Source organism: Salvia splendens, chromosome 20 (assembly GCF_004379255.2).
Source record: "Salvia splendens isolate huo1 chromosome 20, SspV2, whole genome shotgun sequence".
In the NCBI taxonomy this organism is placed as follows: domain Eukaryota; kingdom Viridiplantae; phylum Streptophyta; class Magnoliopsida; order Lamiales; family Lamiaceae; genus Salvia; species Salvia splendens.
In genome coordinates, this window is record NC_056051.1 from 27,063,034 (window position 1) to 27,081,655 (window position 18,622).

Consider the following 18,622-nt stretch of genomic DNA (forward strand, 5'->3'; position numbering starts at 1 on the left):
TTTATTTTATTATTCATATAGGGATAGAAAAAGAAGAAAATTCCAGCTAAAGTAGAAGATGAAAGGATATGGACTAGATTAGATTATTATGGATTAAAAATTATTGTTGGACTACAATTATAATTAGTTCATAAGTTCAACAATCATGAAACTCTAATGACTCTTTATCTATATATAATGGTTATTTATTTTTCATTGTGGGTGATGAGAAATAGCAGAGAGAAAATACGTAAAGCTTTGTAGAGAGAATTCCTAGCTTTCTTCTACGGAGCAATTGTGCCGATGAATTGTTCCTGCATCGGATCAGAATACGCGTGGATCTCGATAGTAGTGGATTCAACTTGCAGGACACAATTGTAGAAGGAAACCACAACAACAAGTAAGATTTAATTCTGTTGTGTGTTACGTGCTCAACTTGCAATATGATTATGAATCTAGATCTGTTATTCTTGTCTGTAATTTCCGATGCGCTCATTAGATTAATACAAGAATTACTAACAGAAGAAACAAATTAGGAGTTGAATTATTTGTCGATTACTACAAGATTCAATTAGTGAAAAATGTCTGCGATCTATGATAACTGGGAGAGGCTGGTGGCTGCTGCTATAAAGAAACAGCAGATATGGGAGCTCTGCCATCGATCTTCTAGCACCCTCTCCGATGCTTCGTATCTGTCTTCTTCCTTTAGCGATCCGAGCTTCGAAATTTCAAGATCACACAAGCTGGTTCTGGTCTCACAGTTTTGCCCTGCTTTTGATGTCGAAGATGCAGCCTTGGCTTCTGTGAAGTTGCTCGGGGCCGGAACCTTTGGGAGTGCGTACATGGCTATGATCGAGGATCAGCCAAGATTTGTGGTGAAGAGTCTCAGGTCGGAGGGTATCTCTGAACTGGATTTCAGGCGGATCATGGAGATGTTAGGCACGAAAATGTGGTGGCGTTAAGAGCTTATTATTCTTCGGTGGATGAAAGGCTTATGCTGTATGATTATTACAGTAACGGAAGTGTGCATTCATTGTTACATGGTATGTTAAACTCCATATGTTCCACTCAAATTTCCTTGTTCCTTATTGAAGAATAACTCTATTGGACTTAAATTTTTTGTTGTATTTGGTTTTTAGTTTTGATGTTGCATTGAGTGAGTTTATTGTGCTTACATGTTTAGTTTGCTGTGTGTAGCGCTCTCCTCTTCGGATGTGGTTATTGTTAGTTAATCATTTTCTAGTTCAATTTTCATCTGTTGGCTCGATTTGTTCTCTGTGCCTTTTTTTTTTACCCGCGCCTCCTACTTTTTTCGTAGTTGAAGTTTTATCAAGCTAGTTCGATTTGTTCTATGTTCCTCGTGTCTCGTATTTATCATGCCAATTGTCCGGTATGCTTCTCAAGCAGATATCTTATCAAGGGCATTTGACGATTTCGCTTTTCACTCTAAATCACTTACACATTTAGATGTTAAGATTTCACAGGCCAAACGGCAGATGTAGACTGGGAAACCAGAGTAAAAATTGCCGTTGGCATTGCTGAAATACACAAAAAACTTGGCGGGATGCTTGTCTATGGAAACATTAAGGCATCAAATATTTTTCTCAATCAACAACTATACGGCTGTGTATCAGATTTCGTCTTGTCAAACATGATGAAATCTAGACTCAAACCAACTTCATCAGATGTGTATAGCTTAGGAATTCTGCTACTCGAGCTTCTAACTAGAAAGAATCCTGCAGCTGTTAACCTAGTCAAGCTGGTTAATTCAGTTAAAACTAATGAGAGGGCTGCTAACGTTTTCGATCCCGATCTATTGAAGCATCCTTCCATCAGTGAACAGATGATTAAAATGTTGCAAATAGGAGTTAAATGTGTCGCTAATTCAGCAAAAAAGAGACCTAAAATATCTGAAGTGGTGGAGATGTTGGCGGACATTGACATATTGAACCGAGTGAGCCGCTCTTTGGACTCAACGAGCCGGGAAGGAAAACTTGTATTTGTTGAGGATGTTAATGTAGATCCTATATTTGAGATTGAGCATTTACTGGAGGCTTCTGCTGAGGTGGTTGGGAAAGGATCATTCGGGAATAGTTACAAGATAACACTCAACAATGGAAGTGTAGTTATGGTGAAGAGATGTAAAGATGTGAATCCAACATTCAAGGATTTTCAGAATCATGTCGAGTTATTTGGAAAAATGAATCACACAAATATCGGTAGATTAAAGGCTTTTTACTATTCAAGGTATGAAAAGCTTTTGTTGTATGATTATTACACTCAAGGCTGCATATCTTCGCTACATGGTACGTTGAATCTTGTTATTGAGTTGACAGAGATAATTCAGTTTCTAATGTAGGAAATACATTAGTTGTATCTGAATGTGTTTATGCTGATTTTGTAGGGATAAGAGGTGATGACTGGGTGACCAGATTCAAGATTGCTCTTGGAGCAGCAAGAGGTATCGCTCACGTCCACGGACAAGATCAGAAGCTTGTGCTCGGAAATATAAAATCCTCCAATATTTTCCTCAATGACCAAAATCATGCCATTGTGGCCTTTGATGCTGGATTGGCAAATCTGATAAGTCCCGAGAGGCTGCCATGTGTACTAGATTCGGTCTACTGTGCCCCGGAAGTAAGAAACGTGGGGGGAGTGTCACAGGCTTCTGATGTCTATAGCTTTGGAGTTGTTCTGCTTGAACTTTTTTACGGAGAATCATCTCAAGACTTTCCAATACCAAAGCTCTGAAGAAGAATCCCCGAGTTAATTGATGGCCACTCAAGGACTGTCAGTGTTCTCAATTATCCCCATTTCTTCAGCTGCAGCTCAATCCCGCACAAAATCCTTGGAACATTCGTTGAATTTCAATCCACAGAGTAATTTTTTGGGCGCCAAGCTCTCGACCCAGCTCTCAAATTCCAGTCTTGTTGCTTCGAAACGACGTAGTTACGCTGTCGCCACCATATCCTTCAGCTTGCCCAGCATGTAATATTCAGTTTATTGTATTAAAAAAATCATTGTTCTGTTATAGTATTGAAAGTAATTTGGTTTGTTACTTCGCGTTTTGCAGAAAGACAGATGGGCTTAAAAATGATGAGAGGGCCAAGTAAGATTTTGTTATGTTTGTTTTTCTTTCATTCCCCCTTTTTTTGTTGCAATTGTTAATTTTTGTGAATTGTATTATTAATGTGGCTTTGGGCATTCTTGTGATTCTGTTGCTGTGTTTCAACAATGGTGATTGCAGATGGTCGGCTAGGGCGATTAAATCGTTCGCTATGGGCGAATTGGAGGCACGGAAGCTCAAGTATCCGAACACCGGGACAGAGGCTCTACTCATGGGCATTTTGGTTGAAGGTCTGAAATAATTATATTGCTGCTTTATTCCAGTTTTTAAGAGCTTATATTTGTACCCAAACCTTAGAGAAGGGTGGAATTCACCTCAGCCCTGGTACATAGTCTTTGCAAGAAGCTGGCTAATCATTCCATCTTGTCCATTTCTTTTAAATATTACAATATATTCTGATTTGCTTGTAGAAAAATTGGATCGAGTTAATCAGCTTAATATTGACATACTCCAACTTTGCAGAGAGTAAGTGCATAATTCTCCTTAAAAAGGAACATTATGGGTTTTTTATGTCTTATTATTTCTGACAAACTTCCGTGGTCATTCTCTGCCTTTTTACTATTTATTTTTTGAATTTGTTTAGACTTTGAAAGCTCCAGTCTTGCATTGAGTAACGACATGGTATTCCCAGAAATATTAATCATAACTATTTGGTTCTTTATATTTTAGAAACTATGGCTAATGGTCATCTGCTTTTGAACAAGGGTCTATTTGCTGGATGGAATGCATAGTCATGTGCTCCAATGTAAATGACTTATTGTATTGGTGAACAAGTATCATATTGACTGGGTAAAAAACCTTGTGCAGGTCGAATGCCCATAATACTGAATTTGTTTTTAATTGGAAGTACTAATTTGGGCATACAACAACTGACTCCACGTCTATTATACATTGGAGCTTTTGTATTTTTGTTTTAATGTTAGTAGCCACATAACCAGTTATTACCACAATTTGATTCAGTGAATATGAGTGCTTCTCTGCTGGAAGCACTTCGATGGTTTAACAATTGCATTCTAGCCTAATACATTTATTTTCTCCATCATGCCACACTCCATGCATGTTTATAGCCTCGCATCTTTCCTTCAAATCAGCTATATTGATCTCTATGATTATCCTCTGATTTGTTATACATTGTCGTTTGATAAGGTTCAATGAAAATATCATCACTGACCCAGGCCATGTTGATATATTTCCTGCTTCACGTATCCCAAAGCAATTACACCATCTTACTAAGGCCATATATCGCCCTTCTTCGTTTTCACCAACGACAACAGTAGGAACAGGCTCTAATATTAAAGAGAAAGGACTGCGTCTGACGACAGAACCTAACCTTCTGTATTCGATTTTGCAGCTGGTATCTGACAATGAGGTACCTCACCTTCTACTTGGGTTTTACTCATTTCAGTTAAATATATAGTCCCCTTGCTCCTAGACCGGTTGATGAAGTTTTCTATGCCAAAGAAGAGGTTATTTGTATTACCATTCAATGTATCTAATATGTCCAACGTGTACAATTTGTAGGTAATATAATACATAAAGACAGGCGGTTACAGTTATTTTTGTAAATCCATAAATAGTTATTCTTTGTTTCTGGCAACTTGAACTCTTTCTTCTTGTTGAATCATCTAGGTTGAGTTGATAGAAAGCACCCAAACTGTTGCTTCTTTTGCCAGACTTCATCTTTCTAGACTTACTAAATCATGTCAATCTTATCCAGGTTAGGAAACTCGCATACATTGCTGGAAATTCTGCACCACATGCAAACCTTTTAGTCCTCGATAAGCTTCTTTCAGCACGTCACGAGCTTTCTGAGGTTAGCATGAAATGATGGTCTTCAATGAAGATATAAACTAATTTTTAAAGTATGAAAATGTGATGATATCAGGAGAAAAAAATGGTCAACAGAATATGTCATTCTAGGTCCTTTTCCCTTGAAGAACAAAGAGTTCTTTAAAAATTTTGGATTGCAAGAAAAATAGAAATAGCTTGATGGATGCATGAATCTTCTATCTTCTCAAGTGATTGGTGCACTTAATGTTTTTGGATGGAGACAGGATAATTCTCAAACAATAAATTTAATATCATAAGATGTTATTTTCTACAATTACCTAAAAAAATATGGATTTCTTTTTCTACTTGGGTGTATTTTGTCTTGCTTTGGTATTTTCACATTTATCTTTCTAGCAGAAAACCAGAGATTAATACCATTTTTATAATCATTTTCCACGGAATTATACACAGGTCTTGGGTTATAAAACTTATTCTGAATTTGCTCTGAAAGGGAATATGGCTTCATCACCTGAAGTTGTTGTATCTTTTCTGCATGAAATGAGTAAAATGGTCAGGCCCAAGGCCGAGGAGGTATGTGTCTATAGTGGCCTAGCTTATGCAATCTGGTACCTTTACTTTCCCCTTTTCCATCACCATTAGTAGGTTTGTCATCGCAGGAGTTTAAGAAGATTTTGGATTTTAAGAGGGGAAGAATGAGACAATCTGTTGAAGACTTGGAGCCGTGGGATGAGGCATATTTCACAAGAATGATGAAGTCCAATGCTCACGATCTGGATTACTCAGTTAATTTGCACCTTAATTACCTTATAATTCTCAGTCAGCTGCAAATTTTGCATAAATTCCAGCTTGCATCTGAAAGAATGTTTGTTGGAATTCCGCATGTTTACATTATTGGATCAGCTGATAAAGACTTCAGATCTTGTTAACATTTCTTGCATCCACTGTAAATGCAACAATTTCGGGATGAATTGTGCAATAAATTTAGATATTCACAATATGAAAGTAGATCATGTTTTTGGAACCTGGCTGGCATTTTTCGGGATGATGGGAAACTTACTCAAACTTATTCTTCATGGAATAACAAAAGATAGTAAAATAGGCAGAAACCTGCATAATAAAGAAGTCTATTATTTGACTCCTTAGCTATTATAAAATATTATCTGACTCATTTTGATTAAAATTCTGCTGTTTCCTTTTCAGGCTGTTGCATCATTTTTTTCTTTGCCACAATGTATTGAGGGATTAAAATTTCTGTCTGAGTCACTATTTGGTGTGAAATTCCGGGAGATTCCTCTTTGCCCTGGTGAATCATGGCATCCAGATGTTCTGAAACTATCTATACATCATCCCGATGAGGTGAATAAGTGGATCTATGCTTTAAGTGGTGTATTTTATAGTCAGAACATAACATAGTTCTATTCTTTATAATTTGATTAATATTCTTTGATGCAGGGGGACTTAGGGTGTTTGTACCTTGATTTGAGATCACGAAAGGGAAAACATCCTATTTGTGCACATTTTGCTATCAAAGGGGGTCGTAAAATCTCTGATACTGACTACCAGTTACCGGTATGCAAAGATAACTAACTATCCTACTTGTTTGATGATTTTCTCTCTCCAGCTAGCTATTTTTAATTAGAATTCTTACCTTCATTTCAGCCATTTCCTGTGTGTGAAACTCAACTGTTATCTCCTTCCACATAACCCCTCAGATTTCCATCATGTCAAGTGCAATATATGTTTGCAATTGTTGTGTGGTAGACATATATGTTGGTTGATTGTTGGAAACATATCTTAATCAGTGAGTTTCTTATATTATAGAACTATTGCAGGTGGTAGCCCTAGTTTGCAATTTCTCAGGTTCAAAACTCCAGTCAGTGAGGCTTCACCATTCTGATGTAGAAACTCTATTTCATGAGTTTGGACATGCGCTTCACTCGTTGCTTTCAAGGACAGTAAGTATGGTAGAATTATATGGCATCCTCCTGGTTGGAATGATCGTAATAACTTAAGGTGGTTTTTCTCTCAGGATTACCAACATTTTTCAGGGACCAGGGTGGCACTTGATTTTGCTGAAACGCCTTCAAATATCCTCGAGTGAGTAGATTTTTAGCTATTTCTAGACGATTTGAACCCTAAATAATACGCATAAAACTTTGGATTTTAGTCTAGTTTTTCTCTACTAAGCATCACATCATGTTTATTGATGGAGCAAGTAAAGATTAAGATACCTTGTGAAGTTGCACTTGCTATTCATTACTGTGTGTGACATCTATAAAGTCTTACTTATCCGAACGATACTACTCTTATATTCGTTAGTCATACGCATGCAAGAGTGCGGAAGGAGTATGTCCTGTTCTGAGCTCTATTAATCTTCCTTCAATCCTCTTGGGCAATTACAGGTACTATGCATGGGACTATAGGTTCTTGAGGACATTTTCCAAGCATTATTCAACCGGTGATCCAATACCAGAAAACATGGTAAAATCACTGCTTGGAGCTAAAAACATGTTTGCTGCGACTGAGTTGCAACGCCAGGTTGGTAGTCCCAGGGCTAGATAATCAACTAGGGATCGTACATGATAGCTTGTAAAGATGAACTTTTGACATTTTATTCGTCTTTTCAAGGTCTTCTATGCATTGGTTGATCAAGAACTTCATACTCAGCTGCCATCCTCATCTAAAGACTCAATATCTATAGTAGCAGATTTAAAAAGAGAGCATATGAGTTGGGGGTATGTGGAAGGGACATGTTGGCATACCCGATTCAGTCATCTTGTTAGCTATGGTGCAGGTATGTCACTGTTGTTTTCTTACATCGGGCTTGCCAGTGAATATCCATGAGCTATATAAACTGAAAAATAAGAACGAGGCATGATTATCAAACAAAATGACTTTTGGCCTTATACATGGGATAATAGGCTAATTTTAAAATACAGAGTCGTGGTCATATTCTAGTCAATTCCATAAGGTTTGCAAACAGAGTATTAAATCAGAAAGTTTCAACTTTTTGCAATTGTCATGTCGTCAGTGTAAAAACGTCTTTTGTTGATGCTTCTAACAACGCCGGTTCATTAAATTAAGTATTTAGTCTCTTATTTTCCTTTTGTATTTTATTTTTAATAGAAACAACGTCGTTTTGTACACGGATGAGACAATTGCGAGAAATTGCAACTTCGTAATTTAATATTCTGTTTTCAAACCTTATGACACGGACCAAAATTTGACCAAACTTTTTTATCTAAATTACTTTTCTTTTATACATTTATGAAGATTTTCCCACGGGTGGAAATGTTAAATTTATGCAAGATATTAGATGCTCCAGGCTAATATCATGATAATTTAGGATTATTTATAATAAGCTCGATTAAGCGACTTTACAGCTAAATGAGATTTCGTTTTCCTTGTCATTGCACCAGGCTACTACAGCTACTTGTTCGCGAAATGCTTCGCTGCCACCATCTGGCAAAAAGTATTACACGAAGACCCGCTGTCGCCAGATGCAGGGTCTGCCCTTCGTTTTAAATTTTTGCAGCATGGTGGAGCAAAAGACCCGGCCGTCATATTGAACGATCTTGTTGGAGAGAGTAGTGCGATAAGGAATCAGAATGGACTCATCCCGGACATTACTAGCCTGGCCGAGGAGCTCACACTATTCAACTAGAGCTTGCTTTCCTCGGAAAACAACATGAAAGTAAATTAGGGGCCAATTTTGGAGGGAGGCAAACAATTTTGAGGCATGCGTCTGTTTAAATTATTAATCTGTTTGTCTCTAGAAATTTATGCATATAATTAAATGTTTTTTAGTGGTAGGAATTTAATTGAATGCGTATGTATTAAATATTTGTTGGGATCATGGTCTAATAACGTTGAGCAATGGTTACCAGTCTAAATTTCATACATATATGCTTGATCCTTTTAAGCAAAAACGGCACCAAAACATGCTTAAATTTGATACGAATATGCTCGATCCTTTCAAGCAAAAACAGTGGAGAATACATACATATTCATGCTATACTAATCTTGATACTATCACTGTCATAATATGACTGTGATACAGAGCCATTTGAATCCGCATCCCAACTCCTGGCCTCATTCACTAAGTGAGATGGATGCTCTGGAATCTTCAAATCTTCAACGTCACCTTCCAACATCTCCAACACTTTATTCATTGATGGTCGATTGTCTGGATTCATTTGTATGCACCACAAGCCAACTATTGTCATCTTCTTAAGGACATTCTTTCCATTCTCATTCACATCATCAACATTGTTGTCCTCTTCAACAATTCCAAGATCCTCACCTTTATTAATGCAATCATATATCCAATCTGGGAAATACTTGTTTGGATCATCCTTGTTGTTTACACCTGCCATCTCCATCAACAACATCCCAAAACTATACACATCGGCCTTGTGTGACACTAGGCCAATGCTTCTGCAATTGAGTTCCGGAGCAATATAGCCTATGGTGCCTCTTGCAGCCGTCATTGTCACCGCTTCCTTGTCTATGGAGTATAACTTTGCTAGTCCAAAATCGGTGACCTTGGGGACAAACTTGTCATCGAGAAGTATATTGTGGGGCTTGATATCAAAATGCAAGATCTTGATATCACAACCACTATGCAAATACTCAATCCCTCGGGCCGCTCCAACTGCAATCTTGAATTTCATACCCCAATCCAGTGAAGATGTTTTTTTTGGTTTGAAGATATATTTGTCAAGAGAACCATTTGGCATGAAATCAAGTACGAGGGCACGCTTGGATCTCTCCGCACAGTATCCTATAAGTTGGACAACATTGGCATGATGGATCCTCCCAATTGTCCCGATTTCATTGATGAAATCTTTGTCATTTATTTTGGCTTTTCCCAATAGCTTGACTGCCACGTAATGGCCACTCTGAAGCTTTCCTTTGTAAACAGAGCCGAAGCCACCTTCTCCTAGTTTTTCTCGAAAATTTCTAGTCATCTTCTTTATTTCTGAGTAGGAGTACCTGATAGGGGACAAATGGTTGTCACTTTGTAGGAAGCTCTCTATTTCCTCGTACGCGGACAAACGCCTTCTTTGAAATTTGTAGATCAGGAACCCCACTGCGCAGAGAAACCCCAAGATGAATCTTAGTTCCAAGTAAACAATTGCCGAATTAGAAGCATTGAAGTGGTATTCAATATCTACTATCGTTGGGATCTCTCCAACGGATTGAGCAACGATGAGCCAATCTGCATTTCCACACACATGATAGTAAAACAGAGTGAAAACATATTTGTATGACAGAAAATAATCGAGAAGTCTTTACCGGCCTCTGTTTCAGTCCGAAAAATGACAACAAATGTGATGGTGATAATGATCTTTGCTGCAATGCCTACCCCTATAAATACAATAGCTGGAAATTTTCTAAACAAAGTTAATTACTGCCTACATACAAACTCATGCAAATTAGAAATTGATATTAGTAGTCAATAGTTAAATAGTGCAGCACAAGTTTAAAAGCTCACCAAGTATGAGCATTAAAATCATGAGAAAGCCTCCAGTTGGACCTAATAAGGAATACAATCCAAGTTGTTGAGAGGTGTATAAATATACATATATAGAGAGAGAGAGAGAGTGGTGATCTAATGACCTTCAAAATGAGAACGGAGAATCATATCAGTTCGCTAGTCGTTAATATCAGTTGACATCACAAAACATATCAGTTACTTTCAATATCACATAACCCTACTAATATTCATGAATCTACGAACTGATATTAATGAATCATCGAACGAATACGGTTCTCGATTCTCAGTTAATGGCGGTCTTAGGGGAATATGACTACTCTATACATGTATAGATCACCACTTGTTTTCTGTTCTTCTTAATTTGTAAATATGGAACAACATATTATCTTACCTTTAGGTGATAGGAAGGAGTCCTTGATGTAGTCTGCAAATTCAAGAACACAACAAGATATCAACAATAGAAATGGAATCCTAAGCTTGTAAACAAATGATCTATCCTTACCCAATTTACGTTGAAGGTCTGAACGGTCGCAACTAACTAGCTCATCCGGATCGACACCTTCTTTTCCGTAGAGACACATTAATTTGTACCAATTTAAATTAAATCCATATAGCAGAGACTGATGGATTTCTGAGAGGGACACATTACTCAAAAATTCCGAATCTTGATATGCCCAAGATGTTGCCAGTACAGTATCTAATGTGCACATATGGTCCAAATCTTTGACACGCATGTTTCCAACGTTTATATATGTGTATTTGCTATACTGCTCACAATCAGTAAGTTTGGTAAAGAGGGAAGAATTACGCAAAGGATGCTCGCAGCTCACCAAACTAATGAGCTTATAGGCAAAACCGAATCCGCTTTTAAAAGGACGGTTATCGTCATAATCGGAGGAAGAATGTATAGGGAAAGAGCAGATGTTGTTGTCTGTGGAAATATCGGAGACCCTCATGGTGAAGTTTTGGTAATGGATTTCTTTGACATAGTATTTCCGGGAGTCAACGTACATTAAGGTGACGTTGTTTTCGCATACTAACTCTTGGCCAGGATCGCCACAGTTGCTGAGGCGGAAAGGGGAGCGAATGGGAATGAGGCCACAGGAAGAAGGGGGGCATTTTGCACAACAATTTTGAAAGAATTGAAGTGAAAGAATGAAGAGAGATGAGTAAGTGAGGAAGAGGAGGTTTTGAGTGTTCATCATTCTTGGCTTCATATTTTTTTCCAAATGCAAGGCTCTGGATCTATGGATAACAATAATGCATAATGCTCATTCATTGTATTGTACCCAACATTTAATACAGAAGCTGGCAAACAAATGGATAAACAATAATGCTTATTGGGCTAGTTGCTGACATTGACTTATAAGTCTTCTCTTCTAGTACATCAGATAAATTTTTTGCTTCTATTTCTTTTTTAATTTGGTAGCCAACCATGACTCAATTTTAAAAATATATAGGATCAATTTTTATTAGTTAACTGTTTTACTAGCTGAACCTTTTTGTGGTGGGAATTAATTTATTTTATTATTCATATAGGGATAGAAAAAGAAGAAAATTCCAGCTAAAGTAGAAGATGAAAGGATATGGACTAGATTAGATTATTATGGATTAAAAATTATTGTTGGACTACAATTATAATTAGTTCATAAGTTCAACAATCATGAAACTCTAATGACTCTTTATCTATATATAATGGTTATTTATTTTTCATTGTGGGTGATGAGAAATAGCAGAGAGAAAATACGTAAAGCTTTGTAGAGAGAATTCCTAGCTTTCTTCTACGGAGCAATTGTGCCGATGAATTGTTCCTGCATCGGATCAGAATACGCGTGGATCTCGATAGTAGTGGATTCAACTTGCAGGACACAATTGTAGAAGGAAACCACAACAACAAGTAAGATTTAATTCTGTTGTGTGTTACGTGCTCAACTTGCAATATGATTATGAATCTAGATCTGTTATTCTTGTCTGTAATTTCCGATGCGCTCATTAGATTAATACAAGAATTACTAACAGAAGAAACAAATTAGGAGTTGAATTATTTGTCGATTACTACAAGATTCAATTAGTGAAAAATGTCTGCGATCTATGATAACTGGGAGAGGCTGGTGGCTGCTGCTATAAAGAAACAGCAGATATGGGAGCTCTGCCATCGATCTTCTAGCACCCTCTCCGATGCTTCGTATCTGTCTTCTTCCTTTAGCGATCCGAGCTTCGAAATTTCAAGATCACACAAGCTGGTTCTGGTCTCACAGTTTTGCCCTGCTTTTGATGTCGAAGATGCAGCCTTGGCTTCTGTGAAGTTGCTCGGGGCCGGAACCTTTGGGAGTGCGTACATGGCTATGATCGAGGATCAGCCAAGATTTGTGGTGAAGAGTCTCAGGTCGGAGGGTATCTCTGAACTGGATTTCAGGCGGATCATGGAGATGTTAGGCACGAAAATGTGGTGGCGTTAAGAGCTTATTATTCTTCGGTGGATGAAAGGCTTATGCTGTATGATTATTACAGTAACGGAAGTGTGCATTCATTGTTACATGGTATGTTAAACTCCATATGTTCCACTCAAATTTCCTTGTTCCTTATTGAAGAATAACTCTATTGGACTTAAATTTTTTGTTGTATTTGGTTTTTAGTTTTGATGTTGCATTGAGTGAGTTTATTGTGCTTACATGTTTAGTTTGCTGTGTGTAGCGCTCTCCTCTTCGGATGTGGTTATTGTTAGTTAATCATTTTCTAGTTCAGTTTTATCAAGTTAGCTCGATTTGTTCTCTGTTCCTTGTGTTTTTTTTTTTCCTGCGCCTCCTACCTACTCTTTTCTTAGTTGAAGTTTTATCAAGTTGGTCCGATTTGTTCTATGTTCCTTGTGTCTCGTATTTATCATGCCAATTGTCCGGTATGCTTCTCAAGCAGATATCTTATCAAGGGCATTTGACGATTTCGCTTTTCACTCTAAATCACTTACACATTTAGATGTTAAGATTTCACAGGCCAAACGGCAGATGTAGACTGGGAAACCAGAGTAAAAATTGCCGTTGGCATTGCTGAAATACACAAAAAACTTGGCGGGATGCTTGTCTATGGAAACATTAAGGCATCAAATATTTTTCTCAATCAACAACTATACGGCTGTGTATCAGATTTCGTCTTGTCAAACATGATGAAATCTAGACTCAAACCAACTTCATCAGATGTGTATAGCTTAGGAATTCTGCTACTCGAGCTTCTAACTAGAAAGAATCCTGCAGCTGTTAACCTAGTCAAGCTGGTTAATTCAGTTAAAACTAATGAGAGGGCTGCTAACGTTTTCGATCCCGATCTATTGAAGCATCCTTCCATCAGTGAACAGATGATTAAAATGTTGCAAATAGGAGTTAAATGTGTCGCTAATTCAGCAAAAAAGAGACCTAAAATATCTGAAGTGGTGGAGATGTTGGCGGACATTGACATATTGAACCGAGTGAGCCGCTCTTTGGACTCAACGAGCCGGGAAGGAAAACTTGTATTTGTTGAGGATGTTAATGTAGATCCTATATTTGAGATTGAGCATTTACTGGAGGCTTCTGCTGAGGTGGTTGGGAAAGGATCATTCGGGAATAGTTACAAGATAACACTCAACAATGGAAGTGTAGTTATGGTGAAGAGATGTAAAGATGTGAATCCAACATTCAAGGATTTTCAGAATCATGTCGAGTTATTTGGAAAAATGAATCACACAAATATCGGTAGATTAAAGGCTTTTTACTATTCAAGGTATGAAAAGCTTTTGTTGTATGATTATTACACTCAAGGCTGCATATCTTCGCTACATGGTACGTTGAATCTTGTTATTGAGTTGACAGAGATAATTCAGTTTCTAATGTAGGAAATACATTAGTTGTATCTGAATGTGTTTATGCTGATTTTGTAGGGATAAGAGGTGATGACTGGGTGACCAGATTCAAGATTGCTCTTGGAGCAGCAAGAGGTATCGCTCACGTCCACGGACAAGATCAGAAGCTTGTGCTCGGAAATATAAAATCCTCCAATATTTTCCTCAATGACCAAAATCATGCCATTGTGGCCTTTGATGCTGGATTGGCAAATCTGATAAGTCCCGAGAGGCTGCCATGTGTACTAGATTCGGTCTACTGTGCCCCGGAAGTAAAAAACGTGGCGGGAGTGTCACAGGCTTCTGATGTCTATAGCTTTGGAGTTGTTCTGCTTGATCTTTTTTACGGAGAATCATCTCAAGATTTTGAATCACTACCTGAGCTGGTTGGAACTGTCAATCATACTCATGAATGGCATGCGGATCTGGTGGATGTCGCTTGTCTGAGGTACGGAGACGAGCAGGCGGTGGCACAAGTGTTGCAGATGGCAGCGGGTTGTGTTGGCACAGCCGTGGAACGTAGGCCTACGATATTTGAAATGGTAAAGGTGTTGGAAGAAATTGAATGTTCATCTGTTCAATCAGGAATGGAATCCTTATTGGAGAATCTGCTGCCCATGCTATCACCATAATCCATGGGGTATTTCCTCAGATTTTCTTTTATCTGCTTCACAATTCCTTTTTTGGTGCATTTATTGCAAATGGTACTGAGTTGCCGGACATCAGGAGCTCCGGATAGAACAACGGCCATCGAGACTCCAAAAGAGAGCTGGAGGAGTTGATAAAAGTGGTTGATTCAAACAAGAAAATTAAGAATTCTAAAAGGTCTGTAAATGTTTACTGTTGTATTTATAAGTAAGTATGTATATGTTGGAGACTAAACAAACAGGAATCATTCCAAAACTGATGTGGGACATTGAGTCCATAACAATCAACCCCTCTTAAGGCCAACGTCCTCGTTGGTCATGGCTAGTTCTTTGTCCGGCTACCACTCCGAGTTGGCCCCAAACTCGTTGTGATGGAGGCTCCATTTCTAAATTCGAGTTCTCAATTCCATGACACCAAACACACACTAAAAATGAAAAGGAAATTTGGACAACAAATTTGATACAAGCAAGAGATTGATGGAGGACTAAACATGACAAGCTATACTAATCTCAACATCGAATAATATAGATTCAAGCTATACTAATCTCAATGACACTACCGTTGTCATAATCCATCTGTGATGCAGAACCAGTTGAATCTGCAGCCCGACTCTTGTCCTCGTTTACTAAGTGAGATGGATGCTCTGGAATCTTCAAATCTTCTACGTAACCTTCCAACATCTCCAACACTGTGTTCATTGATGGACGATTATCTGGATTCATTTGTATGCACCATAGACCAACTATTGTCATCTTCTCAAGTACACTCTTCCCAATCACATTGTAATTATCAATATTGGTGTTCTCTGCTTCTCCAATTACAATACCCTTACCTTTGTTAATACAATCATATATCCAATCTGGGAAATACTTGGTTGAATCATCTTTGTTTTCCCTCAACTCTCTGTTTACGCCCGCCATCTCCATCAACAACATCCCAAAACTATATACATCGGCCTTGTGAGACACTAGGCCAATGCTTCTGTTGATGAGTTCCGGAGTAACATAGCCTATGGTGCCTCTAGCAGCAGTGATCGTCACTGTGTCCTTTTCTACCGAGCATAACTTTGCTAGCCCGAAATCGGAGACCTTGGGGACAAACTTGTCATCAAGAAGTATATTGTGAGGCTTGATATCAAAATGCAAGATCTTGATATCGCAACCACTATGCAAATATTGAATCCCTCGAGCCACTCCAACCGCAATCTTGAATTTCATATCCCAATCCAATGAAGATGCTTTTTCTGGGTTGAGTATGTACTTGTCAAGAGAACCATTTGGCATGAAATCGAGAATGAGGACGCGCTTGGATCTCTCTGCACAATACCCAACAAGTTGGACAACGTTGACATGATGGATCCTCCCAATTGTTCCGATTTCATTGATGAAATCTTTGTCTTTTATTTTGGCTTTTCCCAATAGCTTGACTGCCACGTAATGGCCACTCCGAAGCTTTCCTTTGTAAACAGAGCCGAAGCCACCTTCACCTAGTTTTTCTCGGAAATTTCTAGTCATCTTCTTTATTTCTGAGTAGGAGTACCTGATAGGGGATAGATGGTTGTCATTTTGTAGGAAGCTCTCTATTTCCTCGTACGCGGACAAATGCCTTCTTCGGAATTTGTAGATCAGGAACCACATCCCGCCGAGAAACCCCATGATGAATCTTACTTCCATGCTAACAACAGTCACTTCAGAAAGAGAATATGGTTTCTCAAGATGTACCATTCTTGGGAGCTCATCGATGGATTGAGCTCCGGGGAGCAAAACTGCATTTCCACACACATGGATAGCAAAATAAGTTTCCAAACAGAGTAAAAATATGCTCCAAATAACACAAAATATTCCAGACAGAAGGAGTGTAAGAAGTCTTTACATGGTGTTGTTTGAGTCCAAAAATAGGCCCCAAGTGCGATGATGACCATGATTTTTAGAGGAATAATTAACCCACCAAATACAACAGCTGGAAATTTTCAATTCAAAGTTAATTACTGCCAACATACAAATCTCTAATGCAAATCAGTTACATTAGTAGTCTCACCAAGTATGAGCATTAAAATCAGGAGACAGCCTCCAGTTGGACCTAATGAGAAATACAAGAAAAGTTGTTGAGAAGTATCAATGCTTATCTCACCACTTGTTTCTATTCTTCTTAGGATTGTTCGGTCGCCATGTAGATTATGTCTATTCTTTTATGTCTTCTTTACAGTGCCAAGATTACACTGTATCTCATGATTATCCATCTTACACTATTATATTGTCTAACGAACTAAACGTCATCTTACTTTATAGACATGCAACATACCGATTATCTTACCTTTAGGTGATCGGAAGGAGTCCAAGATGTACACTGCAAATCCAGGTGCACAAAAAGGTATCAACAATAGAAATGAAATCCTAAACTTGTAAGCAATGATCTTACCCCATTTATAATATTGTTGCGACAGTGGATGGCCGCAATCAACTAGGCCATCTGAAATTGGAGAACAACCCCATGTTCCTCCTTTGCAGTAGCTACACATAAAACTCCACCAAGACATATCAAATCCATATAGCAGAGACTGATATATTTCTGAGAGCGATGCATTATTCAAAATTTGAGAACACCTAGATATTGGGTCGAGCGATACATTATTCAAATATTGTAAACACCCAGATGTTGTCAGTATAGAAACTATTGTGCACATGTTGTCAATATCGTTGGGAGTCAAGTTCCCAAGCTTTATGTATGTGTATTTGGTAGATTGCTCACAATCAGTAAGTTGGGTAAAGAGGGAAGAGTTATGCAACGGATGCTCGCACCTCACCAAATAAATAAGATGTTCAAAATCAGGGAACATAATAGAAAAAAAGATATCCTCATCTAGAGGATAGGAAGGAAGAGAACAGATGTTGTCGTTTGTGGAAATAGCAGAGAGCCTGATGTTATGGTACTGGTAATCGATTTCTTTGACATAATATTTCCGGGATTTGCGATAAAGTAGGGTGACGTTGTTTTCGCATACTAACTCGTAACCAGGGCCGCGACAGGTGCTGAGACGGAAAGGGTAGCTAATATTGCGAACGAGGCCACATGAAGAAGGGGGACATTTAGTTTGAAAGGAGTGAGCTGAGCCTGAGAGAATCAAGAGGGATGAGTAGATGAGGAAGAGGAGGTTTTGAGTTATCATTTTTTCTTGGATTCATATTTTTCCCACACAAACTTAGTCATTTTATAAGGCAACATCTATGACTAAGTCTCCTCTTCTTTCTTTGTCACAATCACAAATCTTAATCAAAATGAACACTAACTTCTGGGAAGGGCAAAAGATTGACTAGTTAGTCTCAAGTCTTCTCTTCTATAATTATGGCCATGATAATATTTAATAGCAGCTGGTCACAACCAACCCACTATATTAAAAATGGGATAACTGGTCACCAATTTTGCTCAAATTCCGGTTTTTCTCACGACCTATAAAATTGGCGTATAAAGTCACCAACTTTGCTGGGTCGCTGGTATTTCCCAAATTGAAAATTTTCAAAATAAATTAAGAGAGTAATTTCTATATTTAAATTTTTTTTGTGTATTTTACTTTCATTTACCTCAATAAAATGTATATTTGTCTGTTTTCCTTGGAAAATAAAAGAGTAATGTGCATTCTATTTAATATTACTTGAGAACTTAATCTTTAATTTAATCTGATAATATAGTTGGTTTTCCATTATTGTTG

At 38.0% G+C, this 18,622-nt stretch overlaps 5 protein-coding genes across 12 annotated transcripts; 3 read left to right on the plus strand and 2 right to left on the minus strand.

Annotated features, from left to right (window-relative positions):
• Positions 1–560: 560 nt before the first annotated feature.
• On the plus strand, positions 561–2,730 carry LOC121781771 (probable inactive receptor kinase At4g23740). The gene is made up of 3 exons (XM_042179459.1): positions 561–876; positions 1,464–2,285; positions 2,384–2,730. Exons 1-3 carry the CDS (start codon positions 561–563, stop codon positions 2,728–2,730), a joined length of 1,485 nt encoding a protein of 494 aa, XP_042035393.1.
• LOC121782651 (mitochondrial intermediate peptidase, mitochondrial-like) lies at positions 578–8,801 on the plus strand. 5 transcript variants are annotated; one of them, XM_042180593.1, is made up of 16 exons: positions 578–1,022; positions 1,387–2,285; positions 2,384–2,967; positions 3,053–3,088; positions 3,227–3,336; positions 4,282–4,475; positions 4,824–4,919; positions 5,348–5,467; positions 5,554–5,679; positions 6,098–6,253; positions 6,350–6,466; positions 6,730–6,852; positions 6,927–6,994; positions 7,300–7,435; positions 7,526–7,691; positions 8,317–8,801. In XM_042180593.1, exons 3-16 carry the CDS (start codon positions 2,753–2,755, stop codon positions 8,559–8,561), a joined length of 1,908 nt encoding a protein of 635 aa, XP_042036527.1. In that variant the 5' UTR covers positions 578–1,022; positions 1,387–2,285; positions 2,384–2,752; the 3' UTR covers positions 8,562–8,801. The 5 variants fall into 5 exon arrangements, with proteins under 5 accessions (XP_042036527.1, XP_042036528.1, XP_042036529.1 ...); XM_042180594.1 differs by having other exon boundaries at positions 1,464–2,285; XM_042180595.1 differs by having other exon boundaries at positions 1,816–2,285.
• A 12-nt stretch (positions 8,802–8,813) lies between these two features.
• LOC121782650 (rust resistance kinase Lr10-like) lies at positions 8,814–11,696 on the minus strand. 4 transcript variants are annotated; one of them, XM_042180590.1, is made up of 5 exons: positions 10,900–11,696; positions 10,789–10,821; positions 10,395–10,436; positions 10,196–10,282; positions 8,814–9,989 (listed from the first exon to the last, which is right to left on the minus strand). In XM_042180590.1, the coding sequence occupies exons 1-5, from the start codon at positions 11,612–11,614 to the stop codon at positions 8,905–8,907; spliced, it is 1,962 nt and encodes a 653-aa protein (XP_042036524.1). In that variant the 5' UTR covers positions 11,615–11,696; the 3' UTR covers positions 8,814–8,904. The 4 variants fall into 4 exon arrangements, with proteins under 4 accessions (XP_042036524.1, XP_042036523.1, XP_042036525.1 ...); XM_042180589.1 differs by having other exon boundaries at positions 8,814–10,118; XM_042180591.1 differs by lacking the exon at positions 10,196–10,282.
• Positions 11,697–12,812: 1,116 nt separating this feature from the next.
• On the plus strand, positions 12,813–15,199 carry LOC121782213 (probable inactive receptor kinase At4g23740). The gene is made up of 3 exons (XM_042179950.1): positions 12,813–12,937; positions 13,388–14,209; positions 14,308–15,199. Exons 1-3 carry the CDS (start codon positions 12,889–12,891, stop codon positions 14,898–14,900), a joined length of 1,464 nt encoding a protein of 487 aa, XP_042035884.1. The 5' UTR covers positions 12,813–12,888; the 3' UTR covers positions 14,901–15,199.
• A 142-nt stretch (positions 15,200–15,341) lies between these two features.
• Positions 15,342–18,082, minus strand: LOC121782212 (putative cysteine-rich receptor-like protein kinase 12). Its single transcript, XM_042179949.1, has 5 exons — positions 17,335–18,082; positions 17,230–17,262; positions 16,954–16,995; positions 16,789–16,875; positions 15,342–16,681 (listed from the first exon to the last, which is right to left on the minus strand). Exons 1-5 carry the CDS (start codon positions 18,080–18,082, stop codon positions 15,447–15,449), a joined length of 2,145 nt encoding a protein of 714 aa, XP_042035883.1. The 3' UTR covers positions 15,342–15,446.
• Positions 18,083–18,622: the final 540 nt, after the last annotated feature.